Here is a 17,016-nt window from a genome sequence, read left to right on the forward strand (position 1 = left end):
AGAAAGAAAAATCTGAGGGACTCTGGGCCCTTAGTTGCAAGAGGACTGACCCTAGGTTGTTCAAATACGATTTCAACTAAGGGAAACAATCCAGAGATGAATGTCAGTGAAGGGCTCAACTGTATCTGTGAAGGCCAAGTTTGGGGGCTGTCCCTCATTTCTAGGAACACCAGAAGATTGCCAGGAGCTCAACAGTCAATTTCACAGGTATGGAGAAACGGCTAAGCTGACCAGAACGGGGAAGCTCACCAATTGAAGCTGATGGTGTGCGTAGAGGTCGCACTGAGGCAGATGGAACCTGCAGTTGTTGTGGAAAAAATACCTGGTTCAGATCCCGACCCTGGGAGAGGGGCTCAGGGCAGGAGAGTCATCTGAGTCTCACGGGACCAATGAAATTACCTGGCGCAAGTGAGAAGGAAACATGAAACATGCAACAAACCTGCTTAATAATTTATGGGGGTGGGAGTTTCCAGGTAGGTCTGGTGAAGGTCAGTGTGCAGAGAGAGAGATGGCGTGTCCAGCTTTAAAAGTTGCCTAGCACAGAGGCAAACGAATCTCTGTAAGTTTGAGGCCAGCCTGGTCTACAAGAGCTAGTTCCAGGACAGGCTCCAAAGTTACAGGGAAACCCTGTCTCAGAAAAACAAAACAAAAGCTGCCTAGCACATGCACACTGGGAGATGGTGTGGTTACATCATATGCAGATGATGGAGCTCACACATGCGCGCAAGGGCTCACACAGCTGCATCATAGATGACGCAACCATGCTGCACGTGGGTTACGCAGGGTCCTTTAAGATTCCCAGGGTCATTAGGCACTTCTGCCTGAGGGCTTGTCCACACGTGTGTGGCTCTGGAACCTGGAAGTGTCAGTCATGTTGTGTGGCTGAATCATTCCACTGCCTACAAGTGTAGCCATGTAATACTCAGACAACTCTCAGACCTTTATTTAGTACTAGCCAGCCAGCTAAAGGTATTTGTCTGGTTTCCTTGGTTACGGCACTGTATGGCTGATCTGAAGTAAAACTCATGTAAGGAAATTCTCTAGCCTCTGATGCTTTCTTTTGTTTGAAATTTTATTTCTTTCTGTGGATTCTGGAGTTGATAGCAATGTTTTGAAGTAAAACCCACTATTCTGGAGCAGGGGATGTTAGCAGAATCTTTGCCTAGCACACATGAAGTTCTGGACTTGATCCCCAGGAGCTCAAGATCATTCTCAGCTATATAGTAAGGTTGAGGCTGCCCATGCTATATGAGACTGTGTCTTTAAAATAGGAAACAACAACACAAAAGTCTCCAAAGGACCCCAACCCAAACAACAGTAATGAAACCCACAATAACAAAAATCCCAAATCACTATTTTTCATGAGAGTAATTTTTACAAACCCACCTTGGGTTAACCTGAAACTTCTGAATGGGATGTGCTGAAGGAGATAATGTGGAAGCCCAGAAATATGAGCCCATTTCCGTGTTGACCAAAGGTCAGAGAGTTGGAACTTACCTCTAGTCCTTCAAGGTTATTGCGTTTCTACCTCAAACAAAGGTCCCACCTAGATTTAGATCAGAGAGTTCTGTTCTCTCAAGATTATTGTCAGCAGGTGTGGTTAATAGCCAGACCTTGTATTTCAGGAATAGATATGTTTCTACCTCAAGCAAAAGTCTAAGGATCCAACTAAGGTTCCAGTTCCTTGAGAAAGATAACATTGGATTCCACCCAGGGAGTGGTTTTCCTACAGAATGTTTTTGTCTAGCATGACTTGTTTAGTTCTAGCAACAGAATGTTTAACTATGGATGTAGCCTATGACCCTCAACTGGTCTGTTCATTCATTTCCTTGTATCATGTTAATAAAGTTTTTTGTCTTACTCCTACCTTTTGGGGCCCAGGATATTTTAAGTAACTGGAAATTAAATGTGGGTAATTTCAGTATTCACTCCCTCCCAGTACTAGTCTATGTTTTCCTGTCTTATTATTTTTGCGTCCTTATATTCTTTAGTAGTATTTCTAAGTGAAGACATTCTAAGGTGGGAAGTCCTGCCTCTAACCTGGGTCACGCCTTCTCCGGATGTCTATATAAGGACGCAGAAGAAAGATTTTGCTCTTTGCCTGCTTGCTTTGCCTCATGAGCAATCCCCATACTTCACTGGCTTTAGAGCCTACTTCTTCAGGATTCCAGCATATACTGAAGATCAGCTGAGATGTCCAGTCTGTGGACTAATCAAGTACTGGATTCTTGGGACTTTCCATTCATAGGCAGCCACTGTTGGATTAGCTGGACCTAATAAATCTCCTTTCTATATATACAGGGAGAGATTCATTCTATCAGAGAACCCTACTCATACAAAAAGCAAGCACTTCTCAGCTGTGATCCATTTCTTCAGCTGAAGACATTTAAAAAGTAGCTTTGTATGGTCATCTGTCAGACACAGGGGCTAGATCTAATTTTCAATGCTATTATTAATTTTAAATCGATCTACTCAGTTAACAGTAAGTAAAATAATATTTTAAAGCAGAGATCAAAATTAAATCATTACACTAATTCAAAATGATTATGAAATACACTAAAAATCTCTGAATACAAAATATTACTAAGCAGAGTTCAATGTTTGAGCTATAAGACACACATGTACTTATATATATTGGGTTGTGGTGATTGTTCTTGATCTTTGCAACTCAAATGCACATATAAAATTCATGAGAACATAACTGGTCCAAGACCTTTCATGTTTATAGATGAACCCACACCTATTGCTACAGTGAGACAGAAACAGCTGAGCTACACCGGTAAGGTTTTCAAGTAATGTTATGTACAGTTTTATTGCCAGTATATGCACAACAGTAAGCATGGAACTATAAATACACAATGTCATTAACAGCAAAAAACAAAACTGTTACAGGTAGGGGAGGATATGGAGCAGTATCTTTTCCTTGCTGCTAGAACAGAACAAAAACAAAGGAAGGGAAAAGTCTACAACCAATCGTCCATCCAGTTCTCTTGGCTTAAGTTCTTTACATACATTTCTACAATTTTTTTTCATCTGAACAAAGTATAGATAACTCTGTAACAATAGCAAACTGCTTCCCTAACAGTCATTTGCTTTCCAGTCAAATTCACCTTATGTGAGGATTAGAAAAAACAAAAAAACAAAACAAAACAAAACAAAGGTCAAGATGAGAAATCAATAGTCTCCTGGTTCCAAATTACCTAATTTGGTGTTTTACCCAAACTGGTAATATTTAAAAGCTGGCTGCACGTAAAAATAATAGCTTTAGCAGAAGTGATTTAAAAAAAATGTTAGAAGGTAACAAAACATCACCTTCAAGTAGTTTTCCAAGACACTACAGGCAGCGGGTCAGTTAAAATGTCAGCCCTGAGGAGGTAGAAAGTGTGAGCCCATTGTACAAGAGCCTCGGCACCATCTTCTCTCTCATCAGGATCAGTGTTTTCATAAGACAATTTCATGGTCAAAGGAAACCAGGTTCCATCATTCAACAAAAAGGTGCTAGTTGACTCCCATGGCAATAATTAGTTTATCAACTAAGAAACAGAAGACAGTCAAAGACACACATGCACTTGATTTTTCTCATCTGTTTTCATTATCAAGTCTATTCATAAGTGAATTTGATATTAATAAATACAACAAAAAGCATCATTCACAACAAAGATAAACCAAAAAGTTCTGCAACAAAACCTTCCATTTTAATAATTCCCATGGAAACCCAGGCAGGTAATTTGGTGCAGCTTTCTTACGGGGTCAGAGAAGGGGCACGGCTTTGAACAAAGGTGGCAAGATCAAGAACCAAAGACACCATCAGTCTTACAGAACTGGCTGATTCCAGGACATTTCTCTTTGAGGTCATCCCAAAGAAGTCGCAGCTAATGACACGTACCACCGTCACATCAACGGAGTCTGGCTGGAGTTCCAAGTAGCCCTGCTTTGTCTCACATCATTGTCAATATTTCTAGCATAGGACATGATACGGAACAAAACTCAAAGTAGCAATAAAAATATTCTTCTGCAGTTGAACAAAGGCAAAATAAAAAGTTTAGACTGTTAAACTTTTAAAGCCTGAAGCATTCCTGTTTAACCAGCATTTTAAAAAAATTTATACAATCATAACACTGGCAAAGGTTAATGGGAAGACAAAGAAGTACAAACATGTGAAATGGTGAATTAGATTAAAAAGTTACTTTGTACTGATCAACTGATGTTAATACTGCTCTTCCTGAATTTGGAATAACTATCATAAAGTCACATGCAGACTGAGGACACCCTCTGTTACAGAAAATACAAAACGGAACAAAACAAAAAGCTAGAACTGGGAAAGGGTAGTTTAGTCCCCAAAGCTGTACTTGAGAGTTTCCTTTCCTTGAGGAGGGTGGGCAGTTGCCTTTTCAGAGACCTGGGAGGCTCCACCTGCAGCACTAACTTTGTCCAGAAACATCAGTAGTAGGGTCAGCTCCTGCAGAGCCCGTCTGTGCGCGTTTGATGTAAAGGTTCAGCAGCTTCATCTGTGGATCAAAGCCACACGCACCGTTTGAACAAACTGCTATGATGATGATGATGATGATGATGATGATAATAATAATAATAATAATCTCACTAAGAAATCATATATATACCCAGAGCTGGGATCTGAAAGACAGATAGGGTTTCCCATGGTCATGTTGTCCCTCTTGTTTCCACCGTGATCAGTTTATGTGGTGCTGGGGTCTGAGCCCAGGGCTTTGAGCATGTTAGGCAAGCTCTTTACAACTGAGACACATGCCTTACCCTTTATGTCTATTTTTACTTTGTCATTTTGCAACTTAAAATATAAATTTGCTCACAGTAATGACAATTGTTGGGGTTGGGAAAACTCTGAATGAAGGTAAATGCTTCCAGTTAGCTGCATTCAGCTATAATTCAGCTGTTATAGTTAATTCTCATTCTGTAGATAAGAACAAGTTTCGCCGGGCGGTGGTGGCGCACGCCTTTAATCCCAGCACTCGGGAGGCAGAGGCAGGCGGATCTCTGGGAGTTCGAGGCCAGCCTGGTCTACAAGAGCTAGTTCCAGGACAGGCACCAAAGCTACAGAGAAACCCTGTCTTGAAAAACCAAAAAAAAAAAAAAAAAAAAAAAAAGAACAAGTTTCAAAGCTCCGGGAGTATTAATCCAGTAAGACAAATAACCTTTATCTAATTGTTTAAGTCTTAAGGATGAACTAGAAAGTTCTAGTTTACGATACCAAGTCAAAGCTGTATGTTAATCAGGATTACAGTAAAGCCACAGGAGGAGCTAGAGGAGTGGTGGCCCACACTTGCAACCCCAGCTCTCAGGGGCAATGACAGAAGACCTGATGCAAACCCAAGGCCAGCTTGCACAGCAGAAATCTTAACACAGAAAATTCAGTCTTCTCACTCATCCCCAAACCAGAACAAAACAAAAGAACAAAGTTGGAGAGAGAGGAGTCCAGTATATGATTGTCTGCCTGTCTGCTTTTGGAAACAGTCCTGAGCTATAGTTTAGCCTGGACTGGAATTTACTATGAACCCTAGACTGGCCTCCAAGGAGCGATTCTCAGAACTTGAAATGGAAGCAGGGCAGCTGCAAAAGCTGTTTACTGGTGTCCTAAGCTTCAGAACCGCAGACAATAGTTTAAGAAAACATCTTGACAGATCAGACGGTAATAAGAGACTCTCAAACAAAACGTTCCAGCGCCCCCGCCCCCTTCTTTTTGGTGACTTAGTCTTGTGCTAAGAGGTAGAGACAGCAGTGTATACTCAATTACGCAAGGTTGATAGTGGAGCCAAAGAAAGGATTTTAAAGCCTAGTGTCCCTTATCAGTTTAGAAAATGTGGGTGGTGTGACAGATGCAGAAAATAACTGGGGGCGGGGGACACACCTTGAAAAAGTATGGCAAAATTGAACCATAAAGCTAGGATAGAATAGAAAAGGGAGAGAATTTGCTCTTCTGAATTATAATCATGAGATAGTTGGTAAAAATTATGCTCAAAAATACCAATGGGTACAAACTGTGAGTGCAAAGGCCTTCCTATGTGAGAGGTGGTCTGCTGGGTCACAGAGAGGTCCTGGGGGTGGATCTAGGTACTCAGTGGTTGTAGAGGACACTTTCGAGGTAACAGGTAATTTTGGCCATGGTGGAAATTTCAGTGGACAGGAAGCTACAGTGATGGAGGCGGCAGCACGGGTGTTATTCGAGAGGTAATGGTGACCACTATCAGTGGTACTGGATACAGGAACAGAGGAGGCTATGGGAGTGATGGACCACAATATGAAAACCATGATGGTGCTGACCATGAAGTTCTGGTTGCTGTAATTATGGTGGTGGTGACTCTATTGAGTCTTGGAAATATAATGGCCAGCAGCCATTAAACTAAGGACCATGGCGGGAACAGTGCTGGTGGAGGGTACTCCAGCAGTCCTCAAGGTGGCGGGTATTATAGCAGGTTTAAAAACAGGAAAGTTCTTGGCAGGACAGAGAAAGCTGTGCAGGACAGGTGGCCGTGAGCCAGCCCTCCCACAGAGTAGATAAGTTAAAGACCTGGCAGAAGACAGTAGCAGCCGTGGCCAGAAGCCCTTCGGCAGATGCCATCGTACACAGGAGCTCTTCTTTCCTTCTCACAGTATCAGGCACATTGCCTGTAGGTGCGGCAGTGGCACCAGAAAAAAATGAGAAACACTCTTGGCATGGTGGTGCACACCTTTGATCCCAGCACTTGGAGGCAGAGGCAGGTGGATCTCTGAGTTCCAGGCCTACTAGACTTGGTCTCAGAAAACAAACCAAAAAATTAAGAAACTTAAAGACAGACAAAAAAATAAATAAATAAAGCAAGTGATTCTTGTTTAGCCTCTGGGTGCTAGGATCCTAGGTGTGAAGGGTGTCTTAATCAAATTTTCAAAGGAATCTTTAAAAAACTTCAAGTGTTTCACATTTTGGAAAATATAAAGTAATTTGTGAATAATTACAGTCTATTTTTTTTTTTGTGAGACTGTGCTTCTTTGTGTAACAGCCTTGGTTGTCCTGGAACTCACCCTATAGACGAGGCTTGACTTGAACACACAGAGATCTGCCTGCCCCTGACTACTGAGTGCTGGGTTTAAAGGTGTGTGCCGCCACCACCTGCCAACAATCTATTCTTATCTAAAATGTTGTGGAATACTAGTTGAAGATGTGGTACATTTGTTTATGCTGTGGAACATTTGATTAACGATTCAAAGATCTGTTCATTCTTTTATGTTGTATTTGTTTGACTCTGTGAAGCTGTGTTACTTTGCCTGCCTAAAACACCTGATTGGTCTAATAAAGAGCTGAATGGCCAAGAGCTAGGCAGGAGAAAGGATAGTGGGGGTGGCATGCAGAAAGAATAAATAGGAGCAGAAATCTGAGAGAGAGAGAGAGAGAGAGAGAGAGAGAGAGAGAACACAGAGAACAGAGAAAAGAGTGAGGAGGATGCCAGGAGCCAGTCACCCAGCTACACAGCAAGACACAGAGTAAGAAGCAAAGAAAGGTACATAGAAAAGTAAAAGCACAGAGGCCAAAAGGTAGGCGGGATAGAAATAGCTAACAGAGTGCATTCATAAGTAAGAATAAGTCTCCGTGTATTTATTTGGGAGCTGGGCAGCAGGCCCCCAAACAGTCAAAGAGTAAAAATAAACCAAAAACACTAAAAATTTAGTCCTCCCTTAGAGAGGGGGTTAGGATGTAAGTGTGGGAGTCTGTCAGCTGTTCCAAATAAATAGGAACTCCAGGTATCAGCCCCACAGCAGCCTCCTGACCATCCCATCTCCGTGCTATTAGTGACTGTAGCACAGACCTTAGGAGCAAAAAGGAGCTAAAAGGCAGCTGGAGGGATATGGGCAAAGTGAAAGCTCAAAGAACTAATTACTAAAAGCCGAGTAGCAAGTCTGCCATCTACCACACAGAGAACTAAGTTTTCAGAACGTGTCATGGCTGCTACCCGAGAGCTTTGGTGCTACTTACTTTACTGCCAGTGAGTTGACTGAGATGTGGCTTTAATTCATCACCAATGACTGCATGAACAGCTACCAGGCAGAAGACACAAGCTTTCCGGACGCTGCTTTCTGAATTATCATAACCCTAGGAAGATAGGTCATGTTGGTATCTCTGACAGTTTAAGAAGGCCACCTTCAAGGACAGAAGAGAGCTCTAACCTGAACTCTCACCTGAGCCAATTTCCATGCTGTAGGCCGGAACGATACAGCTTTCCTCTCCACCCCACCCCACCCTCCACCATCTGTCAATGTTCTTACCACATCTTTCTTTAAAAGTGGCAGATCTGCACCTGCCCCTTTCCCAATGCACTTTGCAAACATTTCCAGAGATCCTCCTTCGACAGGTAGCTCTGAGGCAGTGAAGATGTCCTCACTACCAGATGCTGTGATTTGGCAGTCAAGGCCTTCCTATAGCCCAGGCCTAGAAGGGTTCACATATGTCTCCCTCTCTAAGTAACATTCTCCAATAAACCCAGTCTAGATAATGCACTTCTCTTATGTGTGAATGCACCTTTTATTCTCTCCCACTAGTCCACAGAAACCCTTTTCTTACATACTAAATCAATGATCTCAGTATGTGAACACAGAACCCTATTCTTATATACTAAATCAATTACATCAGTATGTGAACACTTTACAGAGTGAAGAGTCCATTTCTGCTAAATCATATGATCTTTCTACAATGGCTGCAAAGCAGCAATATTAGACAATATCCTTCTGAAAGAAATTCATATTAAAAGATGTAACTATTCAGTTTTACCATTTTTATAGAATTATACACATTTTACCCAATTAGCACAATCCTGATTTCATTACTTTTTTCTAAGTTTACTTCGTCCAGCCAGCTCTCCTCTACTGACTTTTACAACTACAAGAAACACTCAGATACTACTATATTTGACATTCAAATACTGAAAAGCTTACTATGTGACCAGCATAGGTCAGGTTAACTACGCTTAGTGTCCAGTGAGAGATAACTGATCCTTCCAGAAGAGTTACTGAATGCCACAGGCAGGAAATAATACCCAGAAAATACTTCATAAAGCAATCAAATGAAAGACTAAAGGAGGAAGAAGCTAGTTGGGACAATGAAGTGGGGTGGTGTGGGGGCAGAGATGGAGCTCAGTTGGTATTGTGTTTGTCTAGGTCACACAGGTCTTGGGTTTGATTCCCAGCACTGCAAAAAACAGGTGTGGTGGCACTTTAATCTCAGTGCCCAGGAGGGGAGGCAAAGGCAGGAAGAACACAAGTTCACGGTCACCCTATGCTATATAGCAAGTTCAAGGTCAGTCTGGACTACCATAAAATTCAATCTCAAAAAATAAGGACAGGGCACCGAAGAGTAGGCTCAATGGTTAAGAGCACTGCCAAAGGACCAACCACATGGTGGCGCATAGTTATCTGTAACTCCAGTTCCAGAGAATCCAATGCCCTCTTTAGGGCTCTGCAGGAACTGCATGCATGGTGCACAGACATAATTAATACAGGCAAGCATCTATGTACATAAAACAAAAATAAATAAAACCTCAAAAAATAAGGACAACAGGAATGAAGGCTGAGTATACCAGACAGAAAGGAGCACATGATTTCATTAACAACCTAGCACTTTCTATGTATGAATAAATTCCTTCACTAAAGGAGAACACATAAGATAGGGCTGATGTGGTGGTGACTTTTATCCCAGGACCTGGGATGCTGAAGCAGGCATATTTCTGTGAGATCTAGGCCCACTGATATACACAGCAAGTTCTAGGTCAACTAGAGATATAAAGTAAGTTTCTGTTTCAAAAATCAAAACAAAAACACATTAAGTAGGAAAACAAGGTGGGCAGGATCAACTGAGGAGTTATATGAGAAATGGGTTCATTCTGGCTGTGGAAACCTATGAGGGAGCTTAAGAGGTGTGAATGACATCAGAGCTGTACTCAGAGGGTCTATCTCCGAGACCAGCTTAATCTGGTTTGTATTAGCTTCCTGCTGTTGTGTAACCATTACCACAAACCTTAAACCTCAAATTCCCTTGTTGTAAAGCCTTGGCATGCCAATCTGTCTCCAATTCACTCTGTTGTCTTCATTTCCTGTCTGTGCTGTGTGTAATCCCCTCTGCCTCTCCCATTTACAAGCATTTATGACAGTGGTTAGGGAGCACTGAAATATTTATTCCAGGGCTGCCTTACCCTAATAGACCAAACTTGTCACATCTGTACACATTATTCATAAAAGGTAACTTTGGGAGGGGGGGTTGAGACAGAATTTCTCTGTGTAACAGCTCTGGGTGGCCTTGAACTTACAAAGTTCTGTTTGCCTCTGTCTCCTGAGTGTTGGGATTAAAGGTGTGCATCACCAACACTTGGCTTAAAAAGCAACATTTACAAGTTACATAAAACAGAACCTAGCATATTTGTGACCACTGTTCTAACAATACACGACCTGTCCGTTTCCCCTCTTCATCTAAAAATAATTTTTACTTTTATGTGTATGGGTATTTTGTCTGCATGGATGACTGCACCGCATTCATGTATGACTTGTGGAAGCTAGAGAGGGCACAGAATCCCCTAGAATTGGTGTAAGAGATGGTTGTGTGCTGGGAATCAGACCCAGGTCTTCTTGCTAGTGCTGTTAACTGCTGGCCCATTGTGCCAGCCCCACGTTTCCATTTCTGTTTTGTTGAGACAGGGTTTTATTAGAATGCCTATACTGACCTTGAAGTCAAAATACCCTTCCAAAGTATTGGGATTATAGATAAGTACCACTACATTTGGTTCCTCTATCCATTTCCCTGGGCTTTTCTCCTTTTATCGTTTTTTAAAGATTTATTATTTTACTTTTAATCTTGTATGGTGTGTGTGGGGTGGTGGTGGTGGTGGTGTGGAGGCTAAAAGTGTCAGATTCCTTGGAGCTGGAGTTTCAGAAGGCTGTGAGTCCTTTTGCTCTGTTATTATCATTATCATTATTATTATTATTTATTTATTTTTTTTGTTTTTCGAGACAGGGTTTCTCTGTGGTTTTGGAGCCTGTCCTGGAACTAGCTCTTGTAGACCAGGCTGGTCTTGAACTCACAGAGATCCGCCTGCCTCTGACTCCCGAGTGCTGGGATTAAAGGCGTGCGGCACCACTGCCCGGCTCATTATTATTATTATTAATATTATTTGTTTTTGAGATAGAGTTTCTCTGTGTAGCCCTGACTGTCCTGGAACTCACTCTGTAGACCAGACTGGCCTCGAACTTACTAAGTAACTGAGGAGGGCCTTGAACTCCTGATCTATTGCAGAGATGGCTCAGCGATTAAGAGCAATAGTTGTTCTCCCAAAGGATTTGGGTTCGATTGCCCGCACCAGCATAGTGGCTCTCCAGTGTCTGTAATTTTGATTCTAGGAGATTAAATACTCTCTCTGGCCTCTGGGAACACTGCACCCATGTGGTGCACATATATACATGCAACCAAAACATCCATACACATAAACAAACAAACAGGCCCACAGTCCCTGGCAAAAAAAGTTCTCTGGTTGCTGTCTCTGGGACTGTTTATCTACTGCATTTGCACATTTGTGCAGAATGAAGAGCAGGACAGGAAGGCTCTGTGTCTGGTCTCCTCCAGCGGCAATCAGCTGCAGCATGCACCAGTCAGCGTCTCCTTGCTCCCATGAGGTGTAGTTCTATTGTGTGGTGGACTCGATATGCACTCACTCATCAGTGACTGTTCATGGTGTCGCGGCACCTTTCTCTCCTCTTGAGTAAACTGGGGTGAAACAGCAGGGCTATAATTTTACACTAACTCAAAAAACAAAACACAGTTCAGGGAGGAGATGGTTCAGTGGGTAAAGGTACCTGCTGCTAAACCTGACAACCTACCTGAGTTCTATCCCTGAGACCCAAGTGGTGGAAGGAGAGTTGATTCTTTCAAGCTCATTTCTGACCTCTATGTGTTTACCTGACATGTAATAAAAATTAAAACAAAGTAAAAACACTTGGGGTGGTGCAGGGGATCAAACACATGGACCTGTTCATCCAGATAACTGTTTCACCACTGAACGAAATTTCCAGACCTACATTAACTTTTTGAGGAATCATCAAACAGTTCTTTTTTTCTTTTTTTTTTTTTTTTTCCCAGTTTCTTTGAGACAGGGTTTCTCTGTAGCTTTGGAGCCTGTCCTGGAACTCACTCTGTCAACCAGGCTGGCCTCGAATTCACAGAGATCCGCCTGCCCCTGCCTCCCAAGTGCTGGGATTAAAGGCATGCGCCACCACCGCCGGGCTATCAGTTTTCTACAACAGCACATTAATTGGCATTTGTGTTGGCAATAGGCCAGAGTCTAATTTATATGCCTCACTAAACCAGCTGCTTTCTATTAACTTGGCTGCAGCCATCTCTCTCTGTGTAATGAAGTATTTACTATGACTTTAAAAATGCTCATTTATTATTGTGGGTGGGCATGTATGTATGTGTGTGAGGGCACAAAAGCCAGAGCACGCATGTGAACAACATGCCAGAGGACAACTCTGCAGAACTGGATCTCTCCTTCCACTTGAAATGGGGCCTGAGGACGGAACTCAGGTCCTCTGGCTTATGCCTTGACCTGCTGAGTCATTTTACCAGCCTTCCGCTCGGTTTTTGTGTTTTTTAATTTACTTTTTTTATTTTAATTATGTGGAGATCTGTGATTAGTCTAAGTGGGAATTTGTGCACATGAATGCAGTTCCTGCTGAGGCCAGCAGAGGGTACTGGATCCTCCTGCAGCTGGAGTTACAAGTGGTTGTAAGCCATCTGATTTGGTGCTGGGAACTGAATTTGGGTCCTCTACAAGAGAGGACACAGAGATTGGCTTAGTGGTCTAGAGCACTGGCTCTTCTTCCAGAGAACCTGAGCTCAATTTTCGGCATTCACATGGAAGCTCAGAACCATCTGGGTCTAGACACTGTCTTCTGACTTCTACAAATATCAGCATGCATATGTGGTGTACAAATGTACATGCAGCCGGGTGGTGGTGGCACACGCCTTTAATCCCAGCACTCGGGAGGCAGAGGCAGGCGGATCTCTGTGAGTTCGAGACCAGCCTGGTCTACAAGACCTAGTTCCAGGACAGGCTCCAAAGCTACAGAAAAACCCTGTTATGAAAAAACCAAACAACCAAACAAAAAAAACCCAACCCCCCCCCCAAAAAAAACGTACATGCAGGCAAAATACAAAACATTCTCAAGAGTAGGGGAAGAGCAGTGCATGGTAACCACTGAGCCACTGCTCCAGACCCACCCCCTCATTGTGTTTTGGATGTATGTTTGCATGAGGGCCTTTCCCACTTGTTCACTGGCTAATTTTACTTGTGTATCTTGTTTGGTGAAATGTCTATACAAGTCCTTTGCCTATAAAAGCATTTCTGTCATTAAGATAGATTCTGTCTTTACATATATTCTGGCTGTTCTCTGATACTAACTTGCAAAACTTTTCTCCTATTCTATGGCTGCCTTTTCAGTTTTCATGGGTATGACAATAACGCAAGCATCTAGCACTGTCCAGGATAGGAACAACTGAAGAACTGCCATAAACAGGCTGCCCATGCATGCTTAAGCATTGCTGGGGCATAGATGATGATGATGATATCTAAACCCCACCCACCAATATCCACAACACAAATCTTTGTCTTGACCATAACAGTCTTGACTGTGCTACTAAGTATTGCTTGAAAACAGTGTAAAATAACCAAAACATACACTCATCCTGGTGTACTCTTCCACGCTTTGCAGCTTACCTGTATTAGACCTGGCATGATCTCTGGTAAGAGCATGTTAAGAGTTTCCTTGGATACTCTCTCTATCACTTTTGTTTGCATTTTGATTGCAGCCAGATTAATTGGGTAGTCAGCAGTTTGTATGATTGGACAAAGCACTTTGATGCACTGCTCTGGACTAATCGAAGTAGCCAACACGGAGGCAGCTTCCTCAGCAGACCTCACCACCTATAACAAAAGGGAAAGTCAGACATGTGGGGAGGAGGACAAAACTTTAAACCCTAAGTATGAATTGCATCAAGCATTTAATTAGGCTTGATATCTTGGATTTGTATTGAAAATATTGCGGTAAATATGAATACAAGATGGGAGGTAAGAACAGACTAGCAACTACCAGGAGCTGCTGACACGGGACTCCACTTGATCATTCTCCTTCTTCCCAGTTCTTTACTGTTGGCAGAAGTGTTTCATGACTTTAAGCATTTATTTATTTTACTTTATTTCATGTCATGAGTATGTAAATGGTACAAGCATTCCTTGAATGTAGGGTCCTAATGATGAACAGAGCCCACTGTGGTTTGTAGGGAGAAAAAATATCATGAACATGAAGTAAGGAAAGAGGTTTACATGACTCTTAAGAAGGCTGTTTGCAGGGGCTGGCAAGATGGCTCAGGGGTGAGGAGCACTAGCTGCTCTTCCAGAGGTCCTGAGTTCAGTTCCCAGCACCACCTGGTGGCTCACAGCCATCTGTGATGAGATCGTGTGCACACAGGCAGGCAGAACACTGTGTACATAATAAATAAACAGATCTATAAAAAAGGCTGTTTGCACTACCTTACTGAATAAACCTGTAACAGAGAAACAGCTCCTGTAAGTGATGCACACTTAAAAAAAAAAACAATTTGTTATCTTCACTTGTTGCATAAACAGCAAATTCTTATTGCTAAGTGGAATAGAAGGCTGGTGAACTCTTAATTAGAAAACGAAAAGCAAAATGGAGAAAGTGAAATTAGATGTCTCACCGAGGACCTATTTTATGGGAATGATCTTATGACACGTGCTAGAGCATATACTCACATTTGTGTGTGTGAAGGCCAGAGCTGCGTGTCATTCCTCAGAAGTCACCCATCATACTCCAAAATAAAATTTAAAATTATATAGTTCTGCGTGTGTGTATGCATGCATGCTTGTGTGTATATATGGAAGCCAGAGGACAACTTGGAGGAGTTGGTTTTTCCTTCCACCATGTGAGTCAAACTAAAAGCCTTGGCAGCAAGACCCTTTATCTTGCCATCCTGCAAGTTACTTCTGTAGAAAGGGTCTCTCATTACCACGAGATCTGCCAATTCAGCTAGGATGGCTGGTCAGCACGCCCTGGTGATATGCTTGTCTCCATCAGCCTGTCCTGGGATTAGATCACACCAGCACAGCCAGCTTTCTTCACTATAGGTTTGAGGACTGAACTCAGGTTCTCATCCTTTTGCAATAAATACTGCACCGACTGATTTATGTGCAGCACTATGCTTACATCTTAATCAAGCATTATATCAAAAATCAAGTATTTGTGAAGGAAATGACTAAGAAGGGCACTGTTAGCTGGAGATGTTAGCTCACACTTGCAATCCCAGTACTTAGAAGATCGAGGCAAGGGGTTGTTTAGAGATTGAGGCCAGTTGGACTACATAGTGAGTTTCAGGCAAATCCAAGGTACAGTATAAGACTAAGTATGGGAAAGTACACAGGAAGATGGCGCAATGGGTAGAGGTGCCTGCCATACACGCCTGGCAACCTGAGTACAATTTCCAGAAGACATATAAAGGTGGAAGGACAGAACTGACCAAATGCTCACACACATACAAGATGCACACATTCACAACACATAAAACCAGAGTACTTACCAGGAAGTGCTTACAGGTACAAGAGACAATCATAACACAACAGTAATTCAACTTGCTAATCACTCACCTCTTTATGAGGATCTTTATGGGCTTCCAACGTTTTCATGACAGTCAGTTCGGCATAGTTTTTGAATCTTGCAGGTTGATGCCTTAAGATTTCTTTTAAAACTTTTAATGCCAAAGCCCTGATTGTAGGCTAAGAAGAAACATTTAAATGGTTTTAATATTTTGGATGGCACAAATTCTATCCCCACTTTCAATTTCTATAAGCTCTTTAAGATTGGGAGGAGAGACACTGCATAAAAAATTCAATACAGAATAAATCGTCTCTAGCTACAAAGTCTTTAGTCACTCTCACTTTTGTTGTTATCTGGAGACAGGCAGGGGCTCAAAGTTACAATGTAGCCTAGGCTGGCCTGACAGTTGTAATCCTGCTGCTTTCACCTCCAGAATGTAGAGATTACAGGCATTTGCTACTACATCCACATTTTACTTTTAATTATGTGCATGTGAGTGCAGGCGCCTTCAGAGGCCAGAAGCAGGGGATTTCCTGAAAATGGAGTTACATGTGGCTGTGAACTACCTAACATTGGGAGTGTGACATTCAACACAGGGATTCTTCCAGAGCATTAAGCAGTTAAACTGTTTTTGTTTTTTTGAGTAGGGTTTCTCTGTAGCTTTGGAGCCTGTCCTGGAACTAGCTCTCTAGACCAGGCTGTCCTTGAACTCACAGAGATCAGCCTGCCTCTGCCTCTCAAGTGCTGGGATTAAAGCCTCTAAAGTGCTGGGATTAATGGCACGCGCCACCACAGTCTGGCTATGCAGATAGATTTTTTTTTTTTTAAATGATTTTAGTCTTTCTAGGCTTAAGAACATCAGAGTTTGTGAGAAAAAACCAGGGCAGAGAAGCTAATAATCTGGAAGCCATGGAAAGGAGGGACATGGAGAAGAAGAGAGAAATCCTGACTTTTGAACGAGGCATGGAGGCTGGCAGGGGCTGCACACAAGGCAGAGGGTACCTTCAGGCCCAGAGTGTCAGGGGAAGCATACTATGGCTTTTGACAGACAGTCAAAAGAGAGACAGGTAGAAAAGGAAAAGCTATGTTTTTTAAGCTAAAATTCAGAAAGTACAGGCTCTGCAATGAAGTCCTGCGGACAACTCTGGGTACTTTGTTTCAAATATGGCCTCACCTTGTCCCCTAAACTGTTCATGAACTTGATTCTTCTACCTAAGCCTTCCAAGTGCCCAGCTTTATTACTTTTAAATAAGTAAAATTTTGACTATGAAAGGAATTTTGACAACTGAAAAGAGTTTATTTATTTTTTTATTATTTATTTGTTGTTGCTTTTTGTTTCTCGAGTTAGTGTTTCACTATGTA

The 17,016-nt window shown here is 42.2% G+C and overlaps 1 protein-coding gene across 40 annotated transcripts in view; it reads right to left on the reverse strand.

Moving 5' to 3' along the window:
- Positions 1-2,793: 2,793 nt before the first annotated feature.
- The window catches only part of Clasp2 (cytoplasmic linker associated protein 2), a 199,298-nt gene continuing 185,075 nt past the window's right edge, over positions 2,794-17,016 (reverse strand). For all 40 annotated transcript variants that reach the window (XM_041677050.1, XM_041677054.1, XM_041677052.1 and 37 more), the window contains 4 exons: positions 15,705-15,833; positions 13,761-13,967; positions 7,982-8,098; positions 2,794-4,508 (listed from right to left, as the gene is read on the reverse strand). In XM_041677050.1, coding sequence (XP_041532984.1) covers positions 4,422-4,508; positions 7,982-8,098; positions 13,761-13,967; positions 15,705-15,833 — 540 coding nt within the window. In that variant the 3' untranslated portion in view covers positions 2,794-4,421. The remainder of the gene's footprint in view (positions 4,509-7,981; positions 8,099-13,760; positions 13,968-15,704; positions 15,834-17,016) is intronic.

Source organism: Microtus oregoni, unplaced genomic scaffold (assembly GCF_018167655.1).
Source record: "Microtus oregoni isolate MIOR12 unplaced genomic scaffold, Mior012 000028F_ref0000031, whole genome shotgun sequence".
Lineage (NCBI taxonomy): Eukaryota > Metazoa > Chordata > Mammalia > Rodentia > Cricetidae > Microtus > Microtus oregoni.